This window comes from Antechinus flavipes, chromosome 5, assembly GCF_016432865.1.
Source record: "Antechinus flavipes isolate AdamAnt ecotype Samford, QLD, Australia chromosome 5, AdamAnt_v2, whole genome shotgun sequence".
NCBI classification, from domain to species: Eukaryota; Metazoa; Chordata; class Mammalia; order Dasyuromorphia; family Dasyuridae; genus Antechinus; species Antechinus flavipes.
The window spans coordinates 161,903,094-161,915,831 of NC_067402.1; the positions used below are offsets into that span (position 1 = coordinate 161,903,094).

General features: G+C 32.9%; 1 protein-coding gene across 5 annotated transcripts in view; it reads right to left on the minus strand.

Annotated features, from left to right (window-relative positions):
* The window catches only part of PRPF18 (pre-mRNA processing factor 18), a 64,693-nt gene that overhangs the window by 17,121 nt on the left and 34,834 nt on the right, over positions 1-12,738 (minus strand). For all 5 annotated transcript variants that reach the window (XR_007947780.1, XM_051962753.1, XM_051962752.1 and 2 more), the window contains 6 exons: positions 11,936-12,049; positions 8,707-8,853; positions 8,197-8,265; positions 5,533-5,673; positions 5,329-5,400; positions 2,358-2,513 (listed from right to left, as the gene is read on the minus strand). Coding sequence is in view for 4 of the 5 variants with exons in the window: in XM_051962753.1 (XP_051818713.1) it covers positions 2,358-2,513; positions 5,329-5,400; positions 5,533-5,673; positions 8,197-8,265; positions 8,707-8,853; positions 11,936-12,049 (699 nt within the window). In the remaining variant the exon portion in view is untranslated. The remainder of the gene's footprint in view (positions 1-2,357; positions 2,514-5,328; positions 5,401-5,532; positions 5,674-8,196; positions 8,266-8,706; positions 8,854-11,935; positions 12,050-12,738) is intronic.

Consider the following 12,738-nt stretch of genomic DNA (forward strand, 5'->3'; position numbering starts at 1 on the left):
TTATTTCAACATAAATAACTTCAAGGCATATTTAATATGCTCTATGGATATTTAAAGGTAATAATAAAACATTAAAATTAATGACTTGATAAAATTAATTATTAGGTATAGATTTATGGTTATACAAAATAATGTATATAAACAATAAAGTGACATTTGAAAAGATTAGAAAAATCACAGTATCCTAGAGTTAGAAAGGTACGCAGAGATCATCTAATTTTAATTTGTATCTAAGCAAGAATCTCCTCTAAAATAAAGCCAACTGTAGTTTCCTACCCTTTATTTAAAGACCACCAGAAAGACAGGAATCCATTCCCATGAGGGGTCATCCATTCCACATCTGGACAGCTCTGATTACTAAGAAATTTCTTAAACATCGCATCTGCAACCTCTATCCCCTATTCCTATGTTGACCTTCTGTGTCCAAGATAAAAGCACAACATTGAGCAAGAAATTTTAGCATTTAAATTACATTAAACTTAATGAAACATTTACAAAATTCTACCTGAAATTTTATCTTGCTCTGAGTTGCAATTATAATTTTAAGTAAAATATTTTTGTAGACACTATTCCCTTGCTCTAAATATGTGCCTTTCCAAAGATAGGTTTAAATTCTTTAAGTCCTATGATTCATGCTCAGAGAGTTAAGAATTATCCTTACTTTGAAATACAGGGAAGATCAAGGCATAAAATATGGCAAGCAAACTAACATTCAGCATCTAAATTGAATTCTAAACAGAAGAATAATTCATAAAGTTGTCAACTGTTCTTTCCCATTTTAGGCATCACCTAGTCTACATTTAGTCATTAGCAATAATATACAATAAAGCATCATTAATTCAAACCTCATTGGAATTTGAAAAAAAGTTGTAATTTTTTTTCAATGAGAAAGTTTTGTTGAGCAAATTAAAAGCATAAATAACATTACAGAGGAATATGCTCACATTTAAGGAAACAAATCTTTTCAAACAGCTGTATAATCATGACAATAATTCTGAATTTAAAGTCAGATGACTTGGACTCAACCCAGCTCCATTATTAAAGATCTCAGGCAAGTTTCACTTTATTATTCTGGACCTCAGTTTCTCCATCTGTTAGGACTATATGGTTTCCAAAAGACTTTTATATATCTTGTACTCTAAAATCAACTTTAAGACTCCCCTTTTTTCAATTAAACATATATGGCATGCTTATCAACCTCCCTAAAAAGAATTCATGGACACTGGGTCAAAAATAAAACAGTTCTTTTTGGATCTAGAGAATACTGGAACTTGTTTTGCTTAACTACACATTTTTATTACAAAGGGCTGGCTTTTATTTTTTCTCTTTATTTTCAATGAAAGAAGTAGTACAAAAGAAACTAGATTTTTTTTTTTCTATGTTCTGCAACTAAGAGTGGACAAAATGAAGCAGGAGTTAGGAAAATTTGAATTTCTATCTGAATTCATTCACTTACTAGTTGCGTGACCCTGGGGGAAGTGATTTAATTTCTGAATTGCTGTGTTTCCTCATCCATAAAATGGGGATGATAATAGAAGCACCTACCTCCCAAGATTGTCGGAAAGATAAAATGTTACATTTGTAAAGTGTTTCTGCAAAGCATGAAGTGCTAATTAAATGTTAATTGAAAAATTAAATTTAAATTCAAAAATAAAGAACCTATAACTATATATTGCTACTAATAATTCCTATATTTTTCAGGATCTCTCTTATGTACTATTTTTGTTCTATTTTAAATTATAACAATTTGAATATAATTACATTTTTTGTCAAATACTCTTTAATTTAGACTAGTAATTTAGTCTGTTCTCTCCTCTAATTGATTTGAATTAACAAGGTTCTACTCATTAATGTGTGTTTTTATATTTAACAAACATATTATACATACATACACACACACATATACATTTTATACACACACACACACACACACACATACACACGAATGAAATAAAAGGCATTAAGAGTTATTATTTGTGGAAACACGATGCCATGCACTAAGCATACAAATAGAAAAGGAAGAAAATCCTTTGCTTTCAAGAAACTCACATTCTCAACAGGAAAATGGCACAATATATATTGCAATACTCAATAATTCAAACTTAGTAGACAGCATACCTAAACAAACTAAAATAATTTCAATGATAATGTAACTAAAATATAGCATGTGAAATTCTAAACAACTGATGGAAAATGAGTTCCTAATTCCTGTTTGCCATTAATTCAACTGCAATATATTAACCATCACAATTTGCCACTTGTTATATAAACATTTTTTCTAAAAAATGATTTTTTTTTAAAGAATATCTCAACATTAAAAGAAAGCTTTTGCAATTTCTTCCTCACAAATTGCTTACCTGAATATATTTTCTTTGTGTCTCATCATTAAGAACGTGTGCAACATGCTTGGAAAAAATTTTTTCACGACCAGTTCTGGCATGGATACCAACCATAGTTACTCCAATAGGCCAAGGAGCATTTCCAATGGCCATCTGAAGATATGCATCATTGGCCTATAAAACAGTTGAGTTTTTAATGAGAAAAGAAAAGCAAATTTTGTATAGGTATTAATTTTTCAAAAATTTTATGATACTTTAAATATAATTATTTAAATGTTTTATCCCATTCTGTGTGCATACATAAATAAAATATTGTTGATCATATTATTTATGTTAGTTTCTGGTTTAGAATGATCACAGAACTTTACAAGGCCACATCGATGGCAAAAATGGAAATTGGACCAGTGTTTATGTATACAAAATGAATACTTCTTTGCGTTGTTTTCTTGTTATGAAGTTTAATATCCTTTTAAAATCTGGAATGAAAGAGGCAATTTAATGCACTGCTAGACATTCTAATATAGGTCCCTTCAAGAATTATCTTGTTTACAGGTGGCTATACAGGGATGGCATCAAATTAGTTTTTCCTAATCTACTTGAAGATGTAGCTGTTCGCTGCATGGAATTCCCAATGAAAGCTATGGGTGTTCTATGCATAGGATTAAGTCATTAACAGGTGAATAAAAACAGAGTTCTGTAAGTAAAATTTCTAAATACTGAATAAGCTTCATTTTGGTCTCTCTAAAGCCCTATACTTCAAAAACCCTAAAACCAAATCTATATCTAAAATGAAGAAAATGATCAATTTAATATGATTTCCCCTTTGGGGAGGAAGGGTAAGTATGAGGATGTCAGAGGTAGGGAGGTTTTTCTAAGCCAGTTCTAGCCATTTATGGGGGAAAAACACAAACCAGAAAGCAAAGAATCTGACTTCAACAGTTACAGAAATAGTTTATTTGATTAAACCTCAAGAGAGTTTTAATAATAATATGTGAAAGGCAGTGCAGCATGAAAGACAAGAAGCAGGCTTGGGGCCAAGAAGAGCTGGGTCAATATGACCCTAGGAAAGCCCTAGACACTTGGCTGCAAAGCAACTGCCAATTCCTGTTACCAGAGGAAGGTTCTTCGTGGATCTATATCAATAAGGTCCAATCAATAAGACAGGTCCAATTCAAATTTTTTAAAAGCTCCAAATCTGCTAGATTTTAAATGCAAAAAGACTAGCAAATATAGCAATTACTACATTGTTAAATTTAATATGATAACTACATACACACATTATGTGTCCATGTTAAATATATAAAATTATACACAACAAAAGTTCAGTTTTTTTTTTTTAATACAAGCTTGTTTCTTCCTTTTGTTTCTTAGTGATTAACTTCACAAGAAAAAAAAAGTTTTTCTTTCTTTTAATCTGTTAAATATATATAACCAATTGCTATCCACAGAGTAAAACTCAGAGCTCATCTTACAATAAATGATGGTGCCAGAATAAAAATTTAAATTTGCTCTAGGCAGACAGGGTTTTTAATGAAGTTTAAAAAAAAAAATGGGGCAGCTAGGTGATGCAGTGAATAGAGCACCAGCCCTGAAGTAAGGAGGACCTGAGTTCAAATCTGATTTCACACACTTAATATTTCCTAGCTGTGTGAACTTGGGCAAGTCATTTAATCCCAATTGACTCAGCCAAAAAAAAAAAAAAAAAAAAACAGATGTTTTCTTCTTAAATTACTCAGCATTTTATCACAAATACTCATATGTATAATTTTAGTAATAGAGGTCAACTGATGAAAATTTCAATATTTATATTTCAGTAGACTACAAAACAAGCTAGTTTAACTGTTCAAATTAAGTTCTCTTAGTTTTTATAAAGTAAATATAAAGTTAACCAAATAATCAGATACCAGATTCTGGGTATTTAATATAGGCAGAAGGCTACAAGATGGAAGATCACATCTTTTTTATCAGATAATTAAAAATAACATGCCTTAAAAAAGGCATACACAGTTTAAGTTAGTCAGTAACACACTGCAGTCTTGGGTATGGGGCAAGAGACAGTCTTACATTTATAGTAGGTATTTAATAAATGCTTACAGAATTGAGAAAGTAAGTGTTCTGGTCTGTGGGACTATAGAATGGAAACTGTGGTCCTAGAATCCTCAGGTGGAATCTGAAAATTATTTCACATAGAAACAATGCTATAAATAATGCTTAGGTACTATAGTAAAATTAAGCTAATAATTCAATTATTAAATAGATATGTGTATTGCTCTGGAAATAATTAACATTATAGCAATGCTGTTATGTGAAAAATGTTCCCAATTTCAAATTACTAACCTAAGACCAAACTTTTGAAATGTAACTTGTGTACTGTATACAGTTCATACTCAAAAATCCTCAGAAAAGCTGTTCACATTTTTTTCAAAGGTAGAACACCATAGCTAAGATTTCAAAATTATAGTTTATGACAAGCTTTATCAATTAATTTCCCTCATCTTTATATCATATATAAATCCAATTCAACAAACACTTACTAAACACCTATTGCATGAAAGGCACTGTACTGAACTCTGAGGAAACAGAAACCAAACAAAATAGCCCCTATCCCTGAAAATCTTTCCTTTTTATGAGGATAAAGGTATGGGACATGCACATTTAAATTTTAAAAAAAAGGAACAGTTTAAGCAGAAAAAAATTGCTAACAGTTGAGATGTACCTCTAGCATCTAAGCTGAGAACTGAAGGAGTGTGGCATGCAGGATGGCTTATGCAAGTGCACACTAGTGGAAAATGATATTTCAAGTCTGAGAAATGGTCAATAGGACAGCTAAGCCAAAAGATTATTGTGCAGCAAAGTTGGAGAGCCGAGGTTTAAATGTGACTAGCTGGATTTTCATATCCACATCAATATCTCATAAAGATTCCCAGAGTCCTAAGTGATATGATGCTGCTAATCAATTTCTATCCCCAGCATGTAATATCTTTCATACCTTTACATATTCTCTCTGTAACATGAATTTAATAATGTCTGTTATTGATTCTTTAATATCAGCAGGAAGAGTCTGAAAAGAAAAAAATGAAATAATTAATTTGGGATTCCATTCGGTGCCCTAAGAAAGAACATTTATTCTGAAAAAAAAATCTGGGTTCTATCAAACATCAGCAAAGAGAAATACTGTTAATAGATGTCTCACCCTTTTTCGCAGTTTCCTGAAAAGCGGTCTCAAATATGATTCTGTCTGCTTTTGAGTGGCACTGTTCAGTTTGCCCTGCACACTACGTTTTACATAATCTTCTCTGGCATTGAGTTCTTTAGCCCAAACTCCAAGGAGAAACTGTAAAGAGAATGGGTAGATTTATACCACATTGCCACCTACTGGTCAAAGATATGAAACACACAAGGTGCAAGAAATTAAGAGCACCGATTTTTATTAACTGTATTTTATTAATATTTTTGGCACACACTCTACTACCTGCAATGCTACTACAATGACATGTGCTTTGGTGACCTGTGAGGTCATCAGTGTGGGCACCTCTCCTCTAATGAACACTGCCAACCTCCTATGATTTAAGAGGAGCCAGGTGGAAAAAGATATGCTCTAAGGCTGGGATCCGACATCTCTAACACTAGCAAGGAACAACATCTGAGGTCACTCAACAAGCACTAATTAAGAGTCTCTGATGAACCAGGCATCATGCTCAATGCCGGGGGCACAAAGAAAAGCAAACTCTGGTCCTACCTTTAAGGAGCTCACAATCTAATGGAGGAAACAACATGCAAATAACTACCACTTATGTACAAGTAAGCTGTGTGGGGAGTAACCAGAAGAAATCCTGAAGGGAATGTTTTAGCTTTGAGAAAGGCTTCTGGAAGATGCTGAGATTTTAGCTAAGATCTGAAGGAAGCTAGGGGAATAGAGGAAGGAGGTAGAGATGAGCCCAATGTCACTGGACCATAGAGCAAGTGGAAGGGAGTAAGTTAGAAGAAACCTGGAATGGTGGGAAGGAACCAAGGTTATATGAAGGGCTGAACAAACTCAAACAGAATTATGGGTGGAGAATGGGGGAAAGCAAGGCTGACATGACCATAACAGGTAGCTCCCTTTGAAAGCTAAGTGGAGGAGGGAGGTGATGAGGAGAACCTGGGTATGAGGTGAGAGATGAATAATAAAAATAATCCTTTGAGTTTTACATTACAAGTGAGACTCAAATGAGATAGTATAGATAAACTACTAAATAACTATTAGTTAGGAGAAGACAGAATTCAAGAGAGGTGATGGCCAAAAATATTCATTTTCATGATATCACCAATCTGGTGATTGTCTAAACTTAACCAAGTGAGTTCTCAAATAATTAACATCCAATTTCTTCCTAGGTGAGTACTCAAAGCCTGGCAGAAGAGCTCACTGCCACTTCCATGCTACAACATCAAAAAAATTTTGCTAAATGATCATCAAAATCATTATTTCTCAAATACATTATTCTTTTTCCCCTTACATAATTTATATTACTGAGCAAATTTATTAACTTCTTAAAGTTATATTTCCTTGCTCCTTAAAAAAATAAATTTTGTTGTTCTATCATATTTCAATTAAAAATGTTATGGATTTACAAAATGTCTTACATGGTATCAAGATCATGACTGATGTTTGTAATCATTTAATATTACCTTATGAAAACATGCACATTTGAGCAGTAGATGATTATGGAATAAAGGTGTAAGTATATATCAACTATAGAAGAAAAAGGGCAAAAGGAGAAAAAAATTGAGATCATTCAATTATAACCTTTCTTCTCCAAGCCTTTTCCCAATATTTTCAACTAACCCTTCTCAGTAACTCAGCACCTGTTAGCAGAAAAATCCCATGTAGTGATACAGTAAGAATAAGAGCTAACATGATCAAAACCTTATAGTATGAATGCCAAAGATGTCACCAACTCCAAGAATAAATTCTATTAAGTTAGAGCAAAAGTTGAACAAATGAAAAACATTGATTTTTGGCAAATGTTTACACAAGCTCTATCTTTAATTGCATTTAAAATAATGCTAAGATATTTCATTTAAATCCTAACACAAGAGAGCATTCAGAATACTTCTAAATTCCTTGGGGAGACTAAGGATAAAACTGCTAAAGAAATAAAGGAAAAAAAGAGACAATTAAGCATCATTCAGTTAATAGTATGCTTACACACAGACACATACTCCATTATCTTTGCCAAGAAAACCACATAAATTTTGTTCACAGAGTCAAAGAGACAAATGAAGGACTGAACAACAAAATATATTCTTACTGAAATTCTCAGTGAAAATTCTTTCTCCTATATTCTTTCTAGTTTAAGAGGAAAAAGAGAATCCCTCTACAAAAAGAAAATATTTAAAACTTAGGGGAAAAAAGCTATGTATACTGTTGTGTGAAAATAGCATTCTGCATCCTTGTTTCTTGCTCATACTCTTGCTATTTTATTTAATATATATCTACATTAATGTACCCATCTTTGAATAAAAATTCATGAAAGTAAACAGTATGGGTTTTCCTTAAATAAGCATTCTATTCAAGGATCTCTTTACATCATGCACTTAGGAACATCTCACAATGTAACCAGGGAACAAGTCATTTAGTCTCTTTCAACATTTATTTCCTCATCTGTTGAAGGGAAACAATAGTAGTATCTACCTAACAAAGTTGATTCAAAAACAATCACTTTGTGAACCTGAAATTAATATATAAAAGTCAGCTATTCTTTTTATAGACAATGATTTTCTTTCCAAATCTTAAAAACCTGATGATCCAAAAATACAAGGAGAGTTTTCAGCTCACCAAAGTATTATCAATCTGGTAGCACGAAAAGGATATTACCTTAAGAAATTTGGTGATGATGTCCATGTCTTTATGATCATCCCCCTTTCCTAAGGATTCCCCCAATGCCTAAAGGAAGAAAATAAAAAGGGCCCCTAATTTTTAGTTGAGAACAAAAGGCAATGTTCAGAGTTTATAAATATATATACATATGGCCTAAAACATGAGGTTTGCTTTACATTCATAAGTCTCTTACATATCATTTCAGTTTTCAAATCTGATGGAATTTCAAAGTAAATAGAAAAAAAACTTTTCAACTAAAATTTTAAAAAAATATGAAGCTGGTTTTTGGACACACACCATTTCAAATTTTGATACAATATATAGTTTCACAAGAAAAATACTTGCTGCAAAGTCATTTCAACACTGCAACATCTAGACCTACGTGGTAGCACAATAGTTAATAAGGATTAACAAGAATTCTTTAAATTTTACTCTTCTGGAACATCAAAATCACTATGTTCTATTCACAAGACATGTTTTATGAATAAATTAATTGCTACAGATCACCTCTAATTCTTCAATGGTGGTGTTTTCTTCATGGACTTTCAGATCATTCTGTGTGTCCTCTTCTCCTGGTTCTTGACCACCAACAATTTCATTAAGGTATTGTTGATCAATCTTATCCAAAGCTGCCTTCAAGTCATTCCTCAAACCCTAGGAATAGTACAAAAATGTCACTAACACTAAATTTTACAGAGGAAGTTTCACCTTTTATTTTTAATTAGTTATATCAGGTCAGATTTTAATTAGGTTAAATCGTGCTAGAGAGTACAAATTCTGTGTATTTTTTAAAAAACAAATATAAGAAACAGGATTCAAAAGTCTGAATAAACTGAAAATGATTCAAATGAGAATCAACCTTGTTAAAAACAGATATTTTTCTCAGGATTAATTTTTCTAAACATATCTGCACTTGAAGGAATAGCAATATAGAAGCATACTTTTTGGTAGGAGAGGTTTATGCTAATGCCAACTTTATAAGAGGATGAGAGCTAAAATCTAAACAATCATCCATCTTCAAGATCATCTACCTGATTAGTGCTAGTAATTTTTTAAGGAATAGAGAACTAAAATCATTACTGATTGAGCTTTCTCATACATTTTCTACTTTAAAGTTTATATATCTTATGTTTCATACCAGTCATCTTTTAGGCTGTTACCTTGACCTACAGATACCAGGACACAGAATTAACTGTGTGAAGTACAAACACCTCCAGACTAAGTCAGCTGAAACAGCAAGTGGAACCCTTGGGGCTAGCTGGCTTGTCAGGTAATCTCTGCCTCAACCACAAGAACTTTCATCTCCCAGACAGTGTGGGAAGTTGGGGGTCTTAGTCCAAAAAAATTGAGGGAACCCTGGCTGATAAGGAACACCAGGCCCAGCTATGGAGTTGAGACACTGAACTGGATGAAAAGGAACCAGCAGAGCCAGTGAGTACAGAAGCAGTGGGTCAGAGTCACTTTCAGGGTGAAGGAGCTTTTGGTTTGGGATTCTAAGGTTAGAGACAGGAATTAAAGGAAGACTTGAAGCCAGAGACACTATCACCCCCACACCCTAAGATTAGAGATGATTACACTATTAAGTTTTTGTTTTTTTTTTTAATGGGCAGGCAAAGGAGAAAGAACCCAACTATAGAAAGTTACTGTGGGAAGAGGGAAAATGGAGGGAGAGGGGAAAAGTTTATTTTCAGAGAAAGATGCTGAAGTAAAAAAAAAAAAAAAAAAAAAAGCTCCCCCAAACCCAGAGTTACATTAAATAGCTACCTGCCCAGAAAGAATTTATAGAACTCAAAAAAGACTTTAAAAATCAAATCAGAGATTAAAGGGGAAAAAATTTTAAAAATTTTTTAAAATAAGAACAACCCAAGAAAAACAATATTATGAAAAGAAAGTCAAACAATTAGAAAAGGAGATTCAGAATTGAAAGAAGAAAATGATTCTTTGAAAATTAAAATTGGGCAAGGGGAAGCCAATGAAGGTAAAGGAGACCAAGAAATAATAAAACAAATATAGAGAATGAAAAAAATAGAAGAGAATGTCAAATTTCTTAATGGAAAAACATCAATCAGATCTAGAGAACAGATCAACAAAATACAAGAATAGTTCATTGGATTCCCTGAAAGGTGTGAGCAAAAGAAGAATCCTGACACAATAATATAAGAAATAATCAAAAAAAATTTGTCCTGAAGTGATAGAACAAGAGGGGAGAAAAGTAAAAATAGAAAAATCCTACCAATCACCACCTCAAAATGATCCTACAAGGAATACATACAGAAATAACATTGCTAAATTTCAAAACCCACAGATCAAAGAGAAAATTTTAACCCCCCCAAAAAAATCAAATTATATATATATATATAATTAAATAGATAAGAATTGCAAAAAAAAGGGGGGGGGGAGGGGAGAGAGGCAACTAGATGACACAGTAAATAGAGTGTCTTCCCTCAAGTGAAAAGGACCTGAGGTTCTAATCCAGATGCTTAACATTTCCTACCTATGTGACCCTGGGCAAGTCATTTAACCCCAAGTGCCTCAAAATGAAAAAAAAAAAAAAAAAAAAAAGAATTGCAAAGGATTTATCAATGGCTACAATAAAAGGCCACAGGTCCTAAAATACTATATATTAAAAATCAAAAGCACTAGAATTGTGGCCAAAAATATCAATATTTAGCAAAATTAAAATAATAGTGAATTTTTTAAAATGGACATTCAACTATTAGATTTTTAGCACTTTTTCCTCAAACCTGAACTCAACAGAAAATTTAACATATAAGAACCAATATCAAAGACTAATTTCAAAGGACTCAATAAAGACAAATTGTTTGTTTTATATGTGGAAAAATAAACCATATATCTAAAAATGACTTTTGTAATTGGGTAATCCAAAAGAAAGACTGGGATAGATTTGATATAATTTTTAAAAGCACAACTATCTCGGAAAAGGTAAAAATAGTAATAATGCAATACACGTGAGCTGCAATAGCAAGAATCAACACTGAGGAGAGCCTGAGAGAGAAATATAAGGGAGGGATGGAGGTACTGGCAGGAAGTTAAGTGACAGCAAGTTAAGTTAACAGACAGAAGTAAAGTAGAAGAGTTAGGTGGTATAGGAAATAAAGAGATATATACAAACTTAATAACAATGATCAGGAGAAGAATTTATTAGAAAAAAAGCAGGGGTAGTAATTATTGATCTTAGACAAAGTCAAACTTAAAAAAGATTCAATCAAAAGAGAAATCTACATTATGTCAACTATAATACTATTGTTTTAGATGTAAGTGTATATATGTGTATATGCATTATGTAGATATATGCCTGTGTGTTATCTCATTGTGATGCTCTAGAGTTGACTATGGAGCAGAACCAAGGCCAGGGGAAAAAATCTGATTACATTCCTTGCCCCTAAGGCAATCAAGGTTAAGTGACTTACCTGGATCACACAGTCACTGTGTCAAGTGTCTTGAGACTGCATTTGAACTCAGGTCCTTGTGATGCCAGAGCCAGCACTCTATTTACTTCACCACCTAGCTGCCCCTTAATTATATTCTAAGAGCCACTGCCATGTCACTTGCCCAAAATTGAGTTTGCCAACAACAACCCAGCAATCAGTATATGTCCAATGTATATGTGAAAATGTAGTTTTATGCACTCTATGCATTGTTGTGCTCTATTCACATAACCCATTATTTACATATGGAACACTAGCATTTATTTGGTTCTCATTTGTCAACTTACCTTGTTAACCTCTGGTGTGAGAATCTCAATCTTTCTTAAACGCTGAAATGCATCATAATCGGTTTCTCCAAACAATCTAACAGGTTCTCCTCTTTCTCTCAGTCGCCTGATGACCTAAAAAAAAGACAAACAAGCAAAACTCCACTTAGCACCTGTTGCTTTGCCCTGTTTCAACTCCTTGGAACAAAATGTTCCTGCCATATACAGGCTCCTCCCTTCCAGAGTCACCATCATGCTGCTTCTCACGCCTTGACTAACTCTACTTAATTCTGCCTCTTTTTCCCTCAGACTGGAGGGCACAGTACCAAACTCCTCCTCTACAGAGAACAGAAACTGGACTCAGCTCATTTCACTTTGCCGCTGTCATCCTACCCGGTTTCAACTCCACTGAATAAGCTTAAGAAGCCCCAACTGGGCGTTCTCTCCCTTAGCTCTCTGCTTTCCTGCCTCCTTTGGTATTCTGTTCCAGAGATTATAAGCTCTTTAAGGGCAAGGAGTGTATTTCTTTTTATTAGTTATATCCCTATAGTTTAGCATAATGCTTGACCAATAGTAAGTGTTTAATAAATGTTTATTGGATTACTAGACTTTGTTTTTTATTAAAAAGTCATTCTGGCTCAAAAACTTATAAAATATTTTTAAATATATCCTATAGGATGAAAAAGGATGCAAAAATGATTCAAATAAGACATCCTTAAATATAAATCAATTTTTAAGAAGCCCAAAGAGGTATGAAACATGTCAAGAATGATAAAAGGGTTATAACTGTGATTAGGTTTCTCTAGTATTTAATTTTAGAACAA